This window comes from Neodiprion virginianus, chromosome 7 (assembly GCF_021901495.1).
Source record: "Neodiprion virginianus isolate iyNeoVirg1 chromosome 7, iyNeoVirg1.1, whole genome shotgun sequence".
Classification (NCBI taxonomy): Eukaryota; Metazoa; Arthropoda; class Insecta; order Hymenoptera; family Diprionidae; genus Neodiprion; species Neodiprion virginianus.
This window is the reverse complement of record NC_060883.1, coordinates 24,670,746-24,686,808: the sequence shown is the minus strand read 5'-3', so window position 1 is coordinate 24,686,808 and position 16,063 is coordinate 24,670,746. Positions and strand designations below refer to the sequence as shown.

At 44.5% G+C, this 16,063-nt stretch overlaps 2 protein-coding genes across 11 annotated transcripts in view; one reads left to right on the top strand and one right to left on the bottom strand.

Moving 5' to 3' along the window:
- LOC124309222 (uncharacterized) overlaps nucleotides 1-16,063 on the top strand; it is a 112,255-nt gene that overhangs the window by 54,720 nt on the left and 41,472 nt on the right. For all 6 annotated transcript variants that reach the window (XR_006909199.1, XR_006909200.1, XR_006909202.1 and 3 more), the window contains one exon: nucleotides 7,088-7,230. Coding sequence is in view for 2 of the 6 variants with exons in the window: in XM_046772644.1 (XP_046628600.1) it covers nucleotides 7,088-7,230 (143 nt within the window). In the remaining 4 variants the exon portion in view is untranslated. The remainder of the gene's footprint in view (nucleotides 1-7,087; nucleotides 7,231-16,063) is intronic.
- Nucleotides 1-16,063, bottom strand: part of LOC124309213 (protein madd-4) — a 102,511-nt gene that overhangs the window by 53,971 nt on the left and 32,477 nt on the right. The window lies entirely within an intron of this gene.

Genomic DNA, 16,063 nt, shown 5'->3' with positions numbered 1-16,063 from the left:
TCACCCAAGGCGTATATATAACCATTAGGAGAAGAACATCTGTCCGGTTTAAACGTCCATGCCGCGATAGAGAAGAGGAAGAGAAGAACGAGAGGAGAACGAGAAATATTCGAAACTAGTCGGAGCGACGCGACGACGAGGGAAAGAGAGTAAAAGGGGGATGAAAACAAACGAAGTGTGCCTCTTCCTTTTTTCGCGCAAATGTTAAAATAAAAAATAAGATAAAACGTAACCGATGTGCGCGCGCGTGCCTGTGTGTTTATTTTTTTTTTTTTTTTGTTTTTGTTTTTCGTTTCAGTTTTTTCTCCCCCCGCTGTGACGCTCGAAAACTCTGCAGGCAAACGCAGATAGGCACTGGCGGCATTAAGGGGGGGATGGTTGCAGAGAGGGCTGACTGTGCAAGCGCGGTCGAATCTCGAATGTGTGTCTTGGCATAGCCTCAAAAGTTACCCTCTCTCGTATTTTCGACTCCGGGGCGTGGCTAGGGTTAGGATTTATGCACGTCGGACAAGCCTGCAGCATCTCTGAACAACCCGAGAGGATTTTCATCCCCGGTGTCCACCACTCTGGGTATAATGTGTGAATCGTGTGTACGTAGGTACGTACGTGGGTATGTGTAACGGATGGACGCGGGATGAACCAACGACATTAAAATCTGTTTATTGCCCGAGAGGAGACGAAGAAGCGAGATGAATAACTTTTTGCCACGGACCGTTAGATTCTCACAATACAAGTAAGCACTCCTAGACAAGCAAATCTCTTTTCTACCCCCTTTTTTTTCTTTCACCTCCGTCTCGCAGCTGAAAAATGAACTAATCATTTTTTTATATCCTCTTATACAACCTTATACGTACCGTATTACATGTTGTGATGTATTTTCGTGGCTTTTTCACCAAGTTTTTATGCATCGTTTCTTTCCATATACGATATGTGGATACCGATAAAAGAGATCGAGATGCGAATTAACGGGAGTACAGAATAACGCGTTACACCTGCGAGTTGGTCGCGTGCGCCTTTATACCTACCTGCTGTTGGTAATCGGTGTGACAAGGACGGGGCGAATACCGGTAAAATAGTATAACCAGTAGTAGTAGTGGTGGTGGTGGTAATGGAAGGGTTGCGAGAAAAGCGGGGAGAAAGAGGTGAGAGGGCGTGAGCGTGCGTGATGAAGGGCGAGAGGCGGGGGATTTAATGAAAAGCGTTCTGTCCCAAGAGCAGCGCTCGCATAGCCGCGTTGTGTCCCGCAGTGGTGGTCGCTCTTCACTCGAGCGGACAAAAACTGTTTTGTAGAGAACATACCTCCCCGTCTACCTACCTGCGCTGCGCATCTGAACACAGACCAACCGCAATTTCATAGAGGCGAGCGCAGCGGACGGTTCTTGTCATCGTGTATTTATACCACCTCCCTCTTTGAACGAAAAGAAAAAAAGAACAATTAGTACTACACGTGCCTCCTACGGATGGTGAATTCCTGAGTTTAATTTCGTAGAATATACGAGCTCGAAGAATTAACTCGAAAGATTTTATACTGATGAAAAATGGGCGGGGGAGAGTAAAAAAAAAAAAAATATGGAGATGAAGATGAAGAGGGGGTGGGGGAAAAAGGGCTAAAAAGAATTAGACGGAAACGCGAGAGGTGGAAAAAAAATTGGAGCAAGTATTTGGTTGCATGTATGCATGCGGTGCCTGTGCGGCTGGCGGATGCAAATGAACACGTGGGCGGACGGTTGGCCCGCCCTATATTAATAAGTCAATTAACCGTGGCGTAATATCTTTGTTAACGGAGAGAGAATACGGGTTTCGACTCTGCGGGGCGCGACGGCGGCCAGTGTTGCACGTGCTAATAATTAATATTGAACAAGGAGAGGAAACGAGCGTATTGCAGCGACGGCTCGAAGAAACATTTACGGAATAAAAGCGATAAAGTCGACACGTGGTTCCGAGAGTTCATTAATTGAGACCGTTCAAGTCTACATCCACGTGGAAATCTTTTTGTTAATAATGAAAAGAGTGAAAAAGAAAGACGACTACGTAGAGGGAAAAGAAATTCCGTGGGATTAATTCCTGCCTATACAGGGTTCCCCTTTCCCCGAGCTGGCAGCTATTATAATGGTAGAAAACGCGGCGTACACGACGTACGCTGCAGCCAGGGTTTGTTTGCGTGTGTTTGTGTTTGTGCGCATGGATACTAATATAGTCAGCGCACGACTGAAACCTTCCAGGTTGGCGCCCCGCCCAGCGTTTCCTTGATAAAATCACTCCGGACCTCCCAGGTCAAAGGTGATGTTTTCTCAGCTAAGCACAAGTAAATCCAGGTTCCTATCGGGACCCTATCTTGCATCTATACCGAGCTAAACACCTCCGTTTTTCAAGACCCTTGAACCAGCTATGCCATGTGCTCCACGCTCCACCACCGCACGCAGCGGGATCGATTAAGGGGGGGTGTACAGCTTGGACGGTCTAAAATCATACTTGTTTTTACGTTTTTTTTTTTTTATTTTTGTTTCAAGAAGATCGAAACACTTGGAGCAATTTGAGTTTGATGGTTTCATTATGTACAGTCTCGAGAACAATTTAGAATTTTTTCTAAAAGTAAAAGATAAAAAAATTTCATGAATTAAAAAACACCTTTTAAATGTTGTTAAAAAAATGTCTTCTTTCAAATATATAGGATTATCAACAAAAGAAAACTCATTTTTCGACCAAGAAATTGTTAAAAAAAATTTTGGGATTCAAATTCAGAAATCAAGCCGCGAGCTCGAATCTATAAACAAGCTTTAAGGATTGCGGCAAAATTTCAAGTTGATCGGTCAAAAATTGACCGAGGAATATCCGCGACAGTATTGAAAACGTGGTCGTTCGCTACTTGTATGCGCCATGCCGCCATTTTGTTATTAATTTCAATGCAAAAATTGTAAAACGTTCTTGAAACTATAAATAATAAAGCCCTCAAATTCAAATTGCTCTAATTATATTCATGTTCTCTTAAAAAAAACGTCGTAAGATAGGTATGATTTTAGCAAGTTCAGCCGAACCCCCCCACCCCCAGTTAACGCGGCGCCTGACTAATTTCGCGTCAAGTTGAATATCACTCGGCAGACGCGATCGCTCCGCGAACATTGTCCTGAACATTCTCAACGACCTTACATCGGACGACAGCAAAGCGTTTGCGGACTTACGCGTAGGTCCGGACCACCCTGCATACCGGTCTGTAATACAAGGGCTGGATGCATACATATATGCATAAGGGTTAGTCGAGGGACGACTAGCTTATCCCGTGACGACAAATTCAACTTCACCCTTGACGGGGCGAGGAGAGGATGGGGATCAGCTCGGGCTTGCCTCCGTGGAGTTTATAATCCTCGCGGTACCATTCGGGTCTGTTCAGCGTCGCATAGAGGATCTGGTTAACCTCTCGGACTTCTACGAGAATTCGATTTCCACCTCTACATTATATAGATGTATAATCAGACACTACCTAATTGCCGTACGATGACAAAGAGAGTTTTATCCAGAAACCCGTGAATTTCAATTATCCGTCACACGTACTTACCGTTTTATCTTCACGTTTGTACGATATACGAGGAAGAACGACAGAAAGGATAAAAATATTTAAACCGTTGCATTATGCAGTTCCGGTGGTGAAAGAGAATTGAATGTGTAGAGAAATGGAAAAAAAAAATGAAAAAAAAACATACACGCACCGGTGTGACCCGATAAAATCTCCTTCCCGGCGACCTGTTATCTGGAAAGTTGATCGTTAAATACCGGCTCCCTATGGGTGGTGTAACCTTTTTCAAAACGTCATTTCCGGTGGTTGAAATCTTTTCTTTATCCCATTGTTGGCACGGTATCAGCCGCGGTATCTGCCGATTTCGAGTATAGATTGGAGCGATCGGGGGGAGGAAAAGTCTCCGGATTTCTGGATCTGGATAGTTACCTTATGTGCACGCGATGTAACGAAAATACGTTTTCTCCACGGATTTAATTGTCAAAGGATTGGCAAGCGGTTGGAAATATCTGTGGATGAAGAGAATGGAACGCGGAGCGGGTCGGGTTGATTGTAAATTGAATTTCCGGTACCCGGAGATTTATTGTTAATTTATAACACGGAATCAGGCTCCCTTTTAATACCATAGACTGACGGCACTCGAGGTATATAATAATAGGCTAACACGCCACGTCGAATCTAGCCGGGCAAACCCCTAATTTGGCCATCATAAATTTGGTTTTCAAAAATGGCCTTTCCAGTTTCCACACGGTGGTCCGTGGCGCGCGGGCTGGATATACACTCGGTCCATAAATATCCGTATCCATGTCCTCCCGAAGGACGACGGTGACTCGGACCCGCGAGAGATTTTACCGCCGCAATTAGGACCTCCGACCATCCGCCTGGTTCATACGACCAAACTGTCATTAGGTATTACTACCTACATCGAGATACGAGGATAGGAATAAACGGGCGGTCTTTTCGCCTGCAATACTCGTCGGAAGCGAATAAGAGCGTTGATGAAAGATGGATAATTCTAGCCGAATGCACGAATCGCGAACGGGTTGCGGTGGGTTTGATAAAGTTTGAGAAAATCTAGGAGTTTGAGCGGTTTCGACTTGAAGGAGCTCATCCGGGATAATCGGGCTAAATCCAAGAGCGGTTTATTGGGCACCGGAGATCAGATAAGCGGAGGCGATGAGCATCATATTGCTTTCAAATTGGTTTCCGATTCAAACGCCAGATAAGACGAACCTGCTCTTGGCGTCCCCCGACCGACGTAGGTTATTAGAACTTCTTTGATTGCCTGGCAATGAATCGGTCGAACACCGGATGGATCGAGCGATCCGGGGGATCCGAAGTGAATCGGCCCGTCGTCGGCAAGTACGTTTAACCCGCTGCAGAGCAATAAGGAGGGGAAGGGAAGAGAGAGAAGGGAGACGAGAAGACGGTGAAACAGAACCGACGGTCGGCTTATATTACAATCGTAATAGAATTTTACCACTCGTTCAGACCCCGCGGGCTCCAACTGCAAGTTCGTGGTTAATCGGTATTGGTATACGTATATCTGCCTAGGTAAGCACCTACCTGCCTACCTACTTGCCCGGACACGCGATACCGATTAATTTTTCCATTCAAAGAACTCCGGTGTCGGTATCTTACGAAGACACTCCCAGAGAAACTTTTACCTAATCAATTATTAAACGATAAATAATGGAAACCGAAACGTGACGCGTAGAATAAACAAACATTTTCTTTCTCCTTTTCTTTCCCCCTGACGTTACTAATCGCTGCGGTACATCGCAGCCGGACACGGGTCGTATAAAATCAACTATGTGGTTACACGTCAATCGTAATTATCGGCGTACATGCCAGTCGATAAAACACATCCTTCAATCCAACCTGCATGTAAGTTGAATTTATCTACAGAATGATATTCCGTCAACGTAAATCGTTACTTATCAAATGGTCGTTGAAAGAAAACCATTCGTTAGGATCGAATGAATAATCGATGTTGACATCGTCAGTCGCGCCGGAAGTGAGCTGTAAGGATGAGGTGACGAGTTGTGCCAAATGCGTGAGTTGGAGCTTATAACTCGTGTCATTACAGATTAGCTAAGTGTCGTGACATAGGTATTGACCATCGTCGAAGAAGCACATATTTTCTTGACAGGCAATCGGTATACAGTCGTGCCGATTTAATTAAACAAACGAGGTATAATTTGATTTAACGTGAAAATATCCCGAGCGAGGGAACCTCGTTGCGAGATACGTATCTTAATCTCGCGAGAAGCTTAATCGAGGTGGGTACCTATTCCAGCCCGCCTCAAATAAAAAGCCGCGGTTGTTATTCCGGGGCTGGCGAATAAGCACCTTCTTTTTCTCCTTGGGGGGAGGTTCGGGATACGTATAAACATCACCCGGAGAAGTATTTTCAAAAAACAGAAGAAACTAGTGTTCCCGGGGGAATTTTCCTCTTAACGGGACCCGGCTCTGTCCCGTTCCTGCGCACCTACAACGCTGCGGCTTGCCCTTCGAGGACTACGATATACGTAATAATATGTATTTTCGAAAGTGAAAAAGCGGAAGGGTGCAGTCAAGTGTAAAAGAGAAGCGGTCTAAAAAATAAAACGAATAACCACCTAATCTAATTAGTGGAACACGGTTTCAATTACCGACTGCGCCTTATGCCCTCTGGCTTAAGATGTTATCCCGCGTGGACGGAGAGCGGCGATGGTATACGTGGGGGCATGTCTGCATGTAAGCGTTAAGCCCCTTATATACCAAATAACGCACGCCTCGCCTTTTTGACTTGAGCCTCGGAGCCATCTCGTGTCTCTCCATCATCTTGCTCGGCTTATATTCCCCATACTTGTTATCGTGATATCCTTAGACATGGAACAGCCTTCGAAATTCATCAGCAAAGGACCCCGCGGAATCCTTATGGAAATTGGCTCCCGGTCGAATTGGCTGGGTTTTCAGTATGTTACGGTACGTATCCTCTCGATCAAAACTTCTCGGGGACACGAGTCCCGAAAATCACGAGTTTCCGAGATACAGGCTTCGGAAGAATGGTGTCCAGATTTTTTGACATCTATGGATTTCGTCATGTTCATAACCGCAACAGCGAAACCTAATATAATCTTCTTTCATTAGCATTTCATTCCGCGTAATGATTTCGCATCAGTGATAAAAGCCGAGAGAAAAGACGAGAAAAAATAACAAATGAAACAATTAACGAAGTAACTCGATCTTACGTGTGGCTTACTTTTCCGCTTAGGAACAACACCACTTTGCGATTGAGTAAACAAGGAGTTTCGTTCCCAAAACTCTTGAAAAAAGCCACCCTCATTAGATGCAATACCGCTACCCGGGAACCTCGTTAACGCTTTTAATTAAGCCAATTCTCCGTTTCGTCAAGTCCCCTTATCACTCTCTGATTCCTAGTAAATAAGTGATTCCAATTTGCCATCCTTCTTACTATCGCCTTTTTCCATTATTATTCTTACCTCCGTAATACTCGGTCGTCGCGATGTTTACTTTTCACAGTTCTACTCTAGAAAAGCCTAGACGTACCTAATCATCGAAAATCTTTAGTTGCAGCCCTGACCTATAAGGAGCCGACTGCGCTAGTCCTCGGAAAAAAGGAGCGTAACCATCGAGCTAAAGTTTCCCGTCTTTCCCCAGGAGGAGTTTCGATGGAAGCAGGATATAGTGTTTTCACCCCGGAGCCAGCCAAGGTTTGTTCGATTCATACACAGAGTTTCGCCGGCTGTTGGCGGTTGCGAACTTGCATGCAATTCCCCTGCGCCATGCCGGCGGTCCTCCTCACCCTCTCCTCGACAGGTGCACTCACCCTGCAGCAACGCAATTATCGCGAATTCAATTCCAAGATGGAAGAGTCTGCCTTCCTGTTTACCAGCAATAACTTTACTTTTCGCTCCAACGCCGAGTCAAGCCGGTTAACGAGGTCGTAGGATAATGGGCGTCCCCCCCCCCCCCCCCCCCCCGTCGGTGCTCTCGGTGTCCTGCGGTCTTACACCGCGTCAAGGTCATCGCGGTCGCGTTGCTGCGGTACCACCGATTACTGCGATCTCGCCTTCACTCGAAATCACTTCGCTCTCTGTTTTTTATTCTCATTTTTCTTCGGTGTTTTTTCCCCTCTTCTTCTCTCCGTCTCCCCCTTCGAGACGACGTCTCGACGTGCACCTACCTGCACATCTTGCGTATGGGTAAGTGAAATTGATGACGAGACTGCAGGGCACGTTGCCGCAGACGATGTATAAGCCGTCGAACCCGCAGGTAATGCCACAATTTTTATCAAAATTGTACCGGATAGGATATTCCCCCCAGCCCCCAATTTGTTAACCTCAAATTCCGATCACATCGCTGCTGTACCAAATTGATATTATACACTGATCGGATATCTCGAGAGGAATACGAACCCCGGCCTCGATTCCCGACCACGTCAATCGACCACAATCAGGTAATTCGACAATCAGGGCTGAATCTCTCCGGTTCGGCTTACTTCGTTCCCCTATCCTGCAGACATGACAAATTCACTTACAACTCGTCTCTTGTACCTTCCCAGCCTTCGTCTCCTGACACGGCGATTACGACAATCGTTTCGTCGATCTGCCACGCTTATTACGCGGTGTATGCATGCGCGAATGGATGAATAGGAAAAATGTGTTATGGGAGAAAATTAAAAACTTGATAAAAAAGTATCGGTGCAGGTAAAGACAGGCGGTGGATATTCGCCCGTGCAGCGGACGAGGCTGGTACACAAACTGCGCTTTTCTCCACTTCCCATATTTCTATCGATTTCGTGTAAATCCGGCTGCGTTACAATCCTCACGGAGGGCCGTCAGCATAAAAGGACGAATGACACGTAGGTATACCTTTATTCACCGAAAGCTTTCTCCGTATCGAGGCGCAGCCAGACACAAGATATCCGACGGTTGATGGCTCTGGGATCGACTCGCGATGCCCGACCGTACGCCGACTCTTACTACTTGCGTTATCCTCTTCTTCACCGGTCGCCAACGCCAGCGCGCGTCTCTCGGCTCGTTTTCTGGTCCTGAAAACGAAATCGGGATACACCGGTACAACGATTGGACGTAGAATGAACTTCGGAAGATCCTTGCTAATTTATTAGAAGCTCACAACGCGCGATCGGTCTCGGCTGTTCAGTCGCGAGCTTTCATCCTTTCGACGAACGCTGCTGTTGGCAGCGCTGCAGCGTGGCGAAGAAAACGTCAGGAAAATCTTACGAGATGAGAGAAACCAACGGGACTTCAAACAGACTCTTTTCTCGTCGCTCCCTTTGCTTCCTTTCCTCCGTCGTCTCCCTCCGTCTCCTCGGTCTCGCTACCTTTCAAACAATTCCTTGCTCTGACTGAGAAAAGAGGTCCCTTCCTTACTCCTGTGCGGTGTATTGAGTTTCCCACATATTTTCGCTGCACGCCTTTCATATTTCACCCGCGACGATACGCTCTGTACACAATATGGCTTGGGATATAAAAAATTGGCAAATCGAATATTTCCGCCTCGGCTAGGTGCACCTGCCTAGTATTTTCATGGTTCAATTTTCAGCAGTTGATGGAGCGCGTGTTTCTTTCTACCTTTTCTATTTTCGTTGTTTCTGTAGTAGGCTGTGCTCCGAACTCATATAGGATTTCATAAAATGTCGATAACGCTTGAAATGTATTTTTAGGCCAAAGACAAAAAAATGGCATTGTCGAGTCGGTTGTAACGTTATTCGTACCCCAAGTGAGCCCATTTTTCCCCCATATACATATATATCAGGGTGTTTATTATTATAAAATAAAATAATTTAAAACTAATAATCGAAAGATGAGCATTCTACGTTACGCGGAAGATCGCATTCGGTTGATTTTTCACTTATTTACATTTTCTTAAATGTAGAAAAGAATCGTGAATATAATTTTTCTTTTTTTCTTGCTTACATCAATCGGTACATCAATTTACGTCACGAAGAAGAGCCACGCTTGTAATATTAAGTCTCCATTTGATGCTTGAGAAGTGTATCTCACGACTTTTTTATTATCAATTCAAATCTCTTAAAATATTTACAATTTAATACAAACTTTTAATTTATATACATATATAATATATAATATATGTATATCCCGGTTGATAAGTATATCGTTGTGTTACGGATCGTGGTCTTTGGTTTGAATATAAACGTCAGGAAAAAAATAATAATTGAAGTGCTACGACGTGTTTCTTCACAAATTCCAAAAAGTGTGAAAAAAAGTGAAAAAGTCAAATGAGCGCGATCTTGCACGTAACGTGGAACGCTCGTCCTTTCCCCGAATCTTTCCTTTAACCTAAACAAACTCTTTAGGTGGTGCCACGGTGGAAAATCGTAAATTATCTTCTTCTGATATAATATATATACAAATATTCAAGTCGTTTGATCAGACCGTCTGTCAAACGGTGGTTTGTACAGACGCTCATCACCGACGCTCGATCTCTCTGCTCGTGACTCGCGGTTCTATGCCTTCACTCGCAATTCCAATGTTAAACCCGTATCGCTGGTAAACGACAATCAGGTCGCGTTGACAGTGATTGGCACTTCGAGTCCGTCGTCGCCGCCTCCTCCACCTCCCTCTCTTCTTCTCCCTCAATAATTTCAATCGTCAATGCACTATGCAGATTAGATTTTTCCATTTCTCTGGAATCTAGAATTATTACTGATACTTCATATTATTATTAACAACTTTTCGCGCTGCAGGTACGAGGGACAGTTTTGTTACTTATTTTGACAGGGGGACCCCGCGTTTAATTATTTTCATACCTCGCCCGCTCCACTCTCTCTCTCTCTCTCTCTCTCTCTCTCTCTCTCGTAAGCCACGATACCCCGACATGTGCCCCCGGTGAAATAAGGTCATGCTACCACGCCGTCGAGGCATGCGGGTGACACGTAAAACCGCGTAGGGGGGGGGGGAGAAATCCAAGGACTACCTCTCGTATTACAAGTTGTCATCCATTCAGCTACCGAATGGTCTATTCTTGTCCTTTGTCACCGAATTTGACGACTCGGCTCTAATTTCGTCACTTTCAATACTCGCCACCTCTCCGAACTCCCAACATTTTTTACTCCCAGTCCATACCCCGCTATCCTCGCCTCTTAACGCTTCGTAAATTTCGTTTGTTCCTTCTTTTTTGTTTTCACAAAAACATGTAGTATAAACCTGACGTGTTCACGTGCCCGCAGAATCGTTCAGCTTAAAACCCTTTTCAACAACCAACGATTCGTACACACATGTTTTCGTACAATACGTACATACCTCATATCGTGTTTCGCGAGGCGAATAATTCCGCAGCATCATAATTTCACGGCACAACCCTGCGGTTCCCAATATCGCCTGGTTTATACTCACTTATTTATTCACTGTTATTATTCCTATCATTATTATTCACCTATCTATATTTATTCGACTGTTATTTTTGCATTCGATATGTACATAGTACCCAAATTACCGATGTAGCTACGTCATACTTTACATACCTACATGTAAACGTAAAATGAAGCTGTTCGTCTTTATTTACGACCGATGTATATTCACGTGGATAGCAATGCGCCCTGCTTTACGTGTACTCGAGGCTGGAAAACTCTTGATGCATACGAACAAACCGTATTATATAAAACGCGTGGCAGCGATGAGTTTGCCAAAATTTTGTCATTATTACGTTCTTGTTTCTTTATTTTTTTCCCCTTAGTATTATATAACGATCTCCTCTTCGCCACTTGATGTTATAAATAATAATTACGCGACAGAGTGATGGGTAATATTCTTCAATTTATTATTATTCAGTCTCCTACTATTAAGGATACAATGCGGCGTTTGAAATTCACTATTAATTATCGAAAGCGCAGCTTACATGTTAATATTATCCGACGGATATTTCATGCGAACCAAATATAACGTACCCACCTCGATTTTGAAAGTCCACTTAAATTATTTTGATATTCGCGAATATTTGAGTGCACATTATAACCGAAAAGATTATTGGGAGGGGGAGGGTTTAAAATTTCACAATTTCATTTTCAAGAATTACTCGCTACCAATTTCGCCGATTATACCGTGAGTATAATATAAAATGTGACCAAGGGTCGATCGCAGAATTCTAAAACGACACCTCGAATCACTTAGCGAAATAAATTTAGCCAGGGGTTAAATTTTGTGATTTGAATTCGAGAGGATGACGATGATGTAATATTAATATATTTTGAGCCTAATTGTATTCAACGACGCGGCGGATCGCTCGACGCCCGGAACTGAGAAAACTCCATCCTCGTTATTCCCGAAAATCTTTGCAAGCCGGAATCGTTGTCCCGGCACAGTTACTGTTGTTGTTATTGCCGTCGTTGTTATTATTATCGTTGCCGAGTTATTCTCCTTTTCAACCCATCTTTACGTGGATGTATGCATAAATTACACTCTCTCGTGCAGCGCGCTTGGCGCACAGCGCCGTCCGTCCTGTCTTTCTCGGAGTTCTCCGTATAACGCACAGCTCACGCAACAGTCATCCTTATCCGTTGGGTATAGCCAAATGAAATGACAAACAGTAGCTCACCCAATGGACCACTAGACCCTGATGGAGATAGATAAAGCCAGATCGTTATCCGGCTAATCACGGAGTGGGTACTTGACCTCATCCGAAACTCGGCTTTCTCCCTTTCACAATTCCCGCCACCGTGCGCTCTTGATTTTTTTCAATTTTATTATTCACCTCATTCCTGATCCTTTATTGTACCCTGCTGCACAACCTCAAATATACACACGCGTACCTGTATGCATGGGTAATACAGGTGTACGTATATTTTGAGGAGAACGCGAGAAGGACTTTACTTCTCAACTTATTAGCCGCTGCATATTAAGCAGCGTTACGAGTATAATGCGTCAGCCTTGACGAGAGTAGGGAAAAAAGGACATTGTGAAGGAGAAAAAAAGCGAAGGAGGAAGGAAAATTGCTAGTTTCCGGTGGAGTGGCGGAGCTGGGCTGGGAATAGCGCCAAGTTTACGGGCTGCAGGAGTTTGAGACGACAATTTCTCTAAACCCTGCGCTGATGCGTCACGCTTGTTTGTAGAAATGACGAAAACGCGCTATAAAAGAAGAGGACGTGCCGAGGCAGGTACCCCATGAGTTGATGCAGGACCGGGAAAGAAAAGAAAGCCGGGTGCTTTGTGTCTGAAAAGTTTTAGATTCGCGCAAAGACTTTTGGAAATGAGGACGTTTGAATGCCACCCTGAAACGGGTTATCTTGTTATCTTTAGGAGGCTGTTTCACAACCCAAGGGGCTCACGGGGTAAGAGGGTTGAGATGGAGCCGAGCCCGAGTCGGAGGCGGAGGCGGAGGAACTCGGGAGAGCGAGAGAGGAGGAAAGTATATTAGTTCCGAGCCCTCGTCCTCCGACCTTCACTCTCTCTCTCTCACTCTCTCTCTCCCTCCGCCACGGACTTCGCTATCCCCTTGTTTTATCCCGGTGTAGGTAGATCCTTTCAATAGCCTACTCGAGAACCTCGAATGCTAGTCAACCGAAATTCGCTCCAAATATATCCACCACCCCGCAGCAATCGGTTTTGTAGGGTCTGGTAGGTTTGTACCTACCTGCCCGCCTGCGCCTGTCTTTCTCAACGTCGTTTGCGATCCATCTGTACCTGAATTACGATGAACAAGTGGAAGAAGATACCGGGGAGCTTTCATCTCTTTTTCACCCCGATGCAAAATTTGAATTTTCTTTTCTACGTTCACAGGGAAAAGTAGATACTGCGAAATTCATTTGTTTACTTCTTTTTTTCCAAACCCTTCTCTTCGTTGTCGAATTGCGGAAGTTCTTTGCCTGTGCCTCCCTGCAGGGACGTTAGAAATTTTTATTCACACTTTTTGTCACCCGGCTGGCTGTTGAGATGCCCCCGAACAAAACATTCCCCTATAGAAGTGGGAAAGAAATGTTCCACAGCCTATTTTATACGACTCTAACGCATCGTAGGTAAATCAAAGTGTAGTTGCCTATACTTTCGCAAATTCAAATTTCGGTATAATGTTTACCTTGAGACGGGGTTAAGGATGTATTTATTGGTTATACATTCCACGCAAAAGTGAGTTTCGTGGACAATATTAAATACTTTGCGATGAGGTAAAAATCGGAAAGAATCAACCATAATAAAGACGATGAGAAAATAAAATTTTAATGATAATAATGCTCGAAAGTTGTTAATTAATTGTTTAAACAAAACATTGTTTAACAAATTTTTTGGGCATGTATTTTTTCTCATTCAAGATGAATTCGTTGATTCTTCTTAATACACATGAATTAAAATTACAGTTACAAAGTTTCCGGGGCATTGAACGAATAGTTTCATAAATACAGTCTAAAAAATTTTGGAAAACGGAAATTTCAAAATATCGAGAAAATGCTTTAAAAATTGATTTTTATTCCGCAAAAATCAACGAATTCGCTTCACATGACGAAAAAAAAAAAAAAACTCCATAAAAATGTATCAAACCATTAATTGTTCAAACAATCTATCGATAACTTTTGAGCATTATTACTATTCAAATTTAATTTTCTTAATGTTTTTATTATGCTTGATGTTTTTCAGATTTTCATATTATCACAAAGCATTCAATATTGTCGATGACATCTTTAAAACGTGATGCCACACTTTTCGAAATCCCCAGTTTCCTCTCCAACTTCGGGACACGAAAATTTTGGATAAAAACGTGTGAAATACCTCGGATAACTTCTCCGGCTCGATTCTTGGACCGTTCGTTTCTTAGGTAAACGCTTCGAAATCCCCGCAGCTGGACCCGATCATGCGGACACGAGAAGCGACAGAAGCCGTAAAATATCTCGGCCGGATTCCCGGCGTTTAGAAATCGTGAGATCGGTCTAGGCCAGCCTCCTGGCCTCTCCTCTCCTCGGGATTTATTAAGGATTCCCTTGATTGTAATAGACCGTGTGTGAGACGGCGTGTGTGCAGGCATTCGTTACAGACGCATCAGCGATCCGCGTATATTTTATCGCATCGCGGCGGCGACGCTCGGAGCTTTTCGCTCTTGGCTGGCTTCGCCTCGACTAGGCCTAATCTGTGCGTCGTCGCGTGTCTGCCTCGAAGTCTCTGCAGTGCCGGCACTGCAGGCTACGCGGCCAGTGGGTGGTACATATATACCTATCGAGTTGAATTATTCCGCGGGTCGAGTAGACAATTTTCGGATCTTTTTCACCGCTTCGCTACCGTGAATCCTTTGAACCTGCGCCACCGCGACCCGGCTGCCGTTTTCATCAACTTCCTCCTGGCCACCCTCGAGAAGACCACCTCAAAGTTCCGCGCAGACCGCAAAAACACCGCGGCTCCTCCTCCTCCTCCTCCTCCTCCTCCTCCTCCTCCTCTCATTCCTCTTCCTCTTCGTCCACCGCGGGAGCGTTTAACTTGTAATATCTATCGACCGGTTATTAGGCGTTCCGGCCCTTCCTCTCGGGCCTCGCGTTTAATTATCTAATCTCTCCCGAGCGCCGTTAAAATGTCACGATACTCCGTGTATAGGCTTTATCACCTCTGAACCCGAGATTATAGACCTGCGAACGAAGCGAGTAATTTCATCGCCCTAGGGAGTTTAAAGATTTGTCATCGATACGTTATTTTTCGTCAAATTTTCACGTTTTTAACCGTCTCCTTTCGCAGCTCCAAGGCGTTACGACTTCAAAGGACGCGTATTCACGGGTTTATTCGCTAATTGTAATCTTTGAAGGGAAAATATATACATGGATAAATGCTTTCGAAAAGGAAAAGAGTGAGAAAGAGAGAGAGAGAGAGAGAGAGAGAGAGAGAGAGAGAGAGAGAGAGAGAGAGAGAGAGAGAGAGAGAGAGAGAGAGAGAGAGAGAGAGAGAGAGAGAGAGAGAGAGAGAGAGAGAGAGAGAGAGAGAGAGAGAGAGAGAGAGAGAGAGAGAGAGAGAGAGAGAGAGAGAGAGAGAAGGATAGTGTGTATAGCTACACGAGGGCCCGAACTTTGCAACGTTGAATAAAGATTCTCCGACGGTGCTCCTCTTAGCGAAAACAATTGAGCCAGTCACGCGAATCACGGGCAAATATAGACGCGATTTTATACCACATAGACGTGACCTGAGCCAAATGCCTTCCGCTCCTTCGGTATATCCGGATATTATTATACGTAAAAGTATGCAGGTATAGGTGGGATAGAGGTGAACTAGCCTAGTTTCTTCAATTCCTAAAATAACAGACCCGACGATTGCATACGTATGTATATGTATATTCCCTATACGGAATCGATTTCGACTATAGCTTAGTCTAATAGAAGAATTTATGGTGATTCGAATTGAAGAAACGAGCAACAGCCTGGACCAATCAGCGAGAACAGAACCGGAAGTCGAGGAAAGGGAAAAGGGAAAAGGGGAAAGAAAAGATGAGAATTACAGAACAAGGAACTCGGCGCATGCCGTGACCGATTCCGTGTAATTCGTTAAGGGGTTAGGTGGGTTTCAAAATTTCAAAAAATCGAATTTTTTTTTTTGTTGC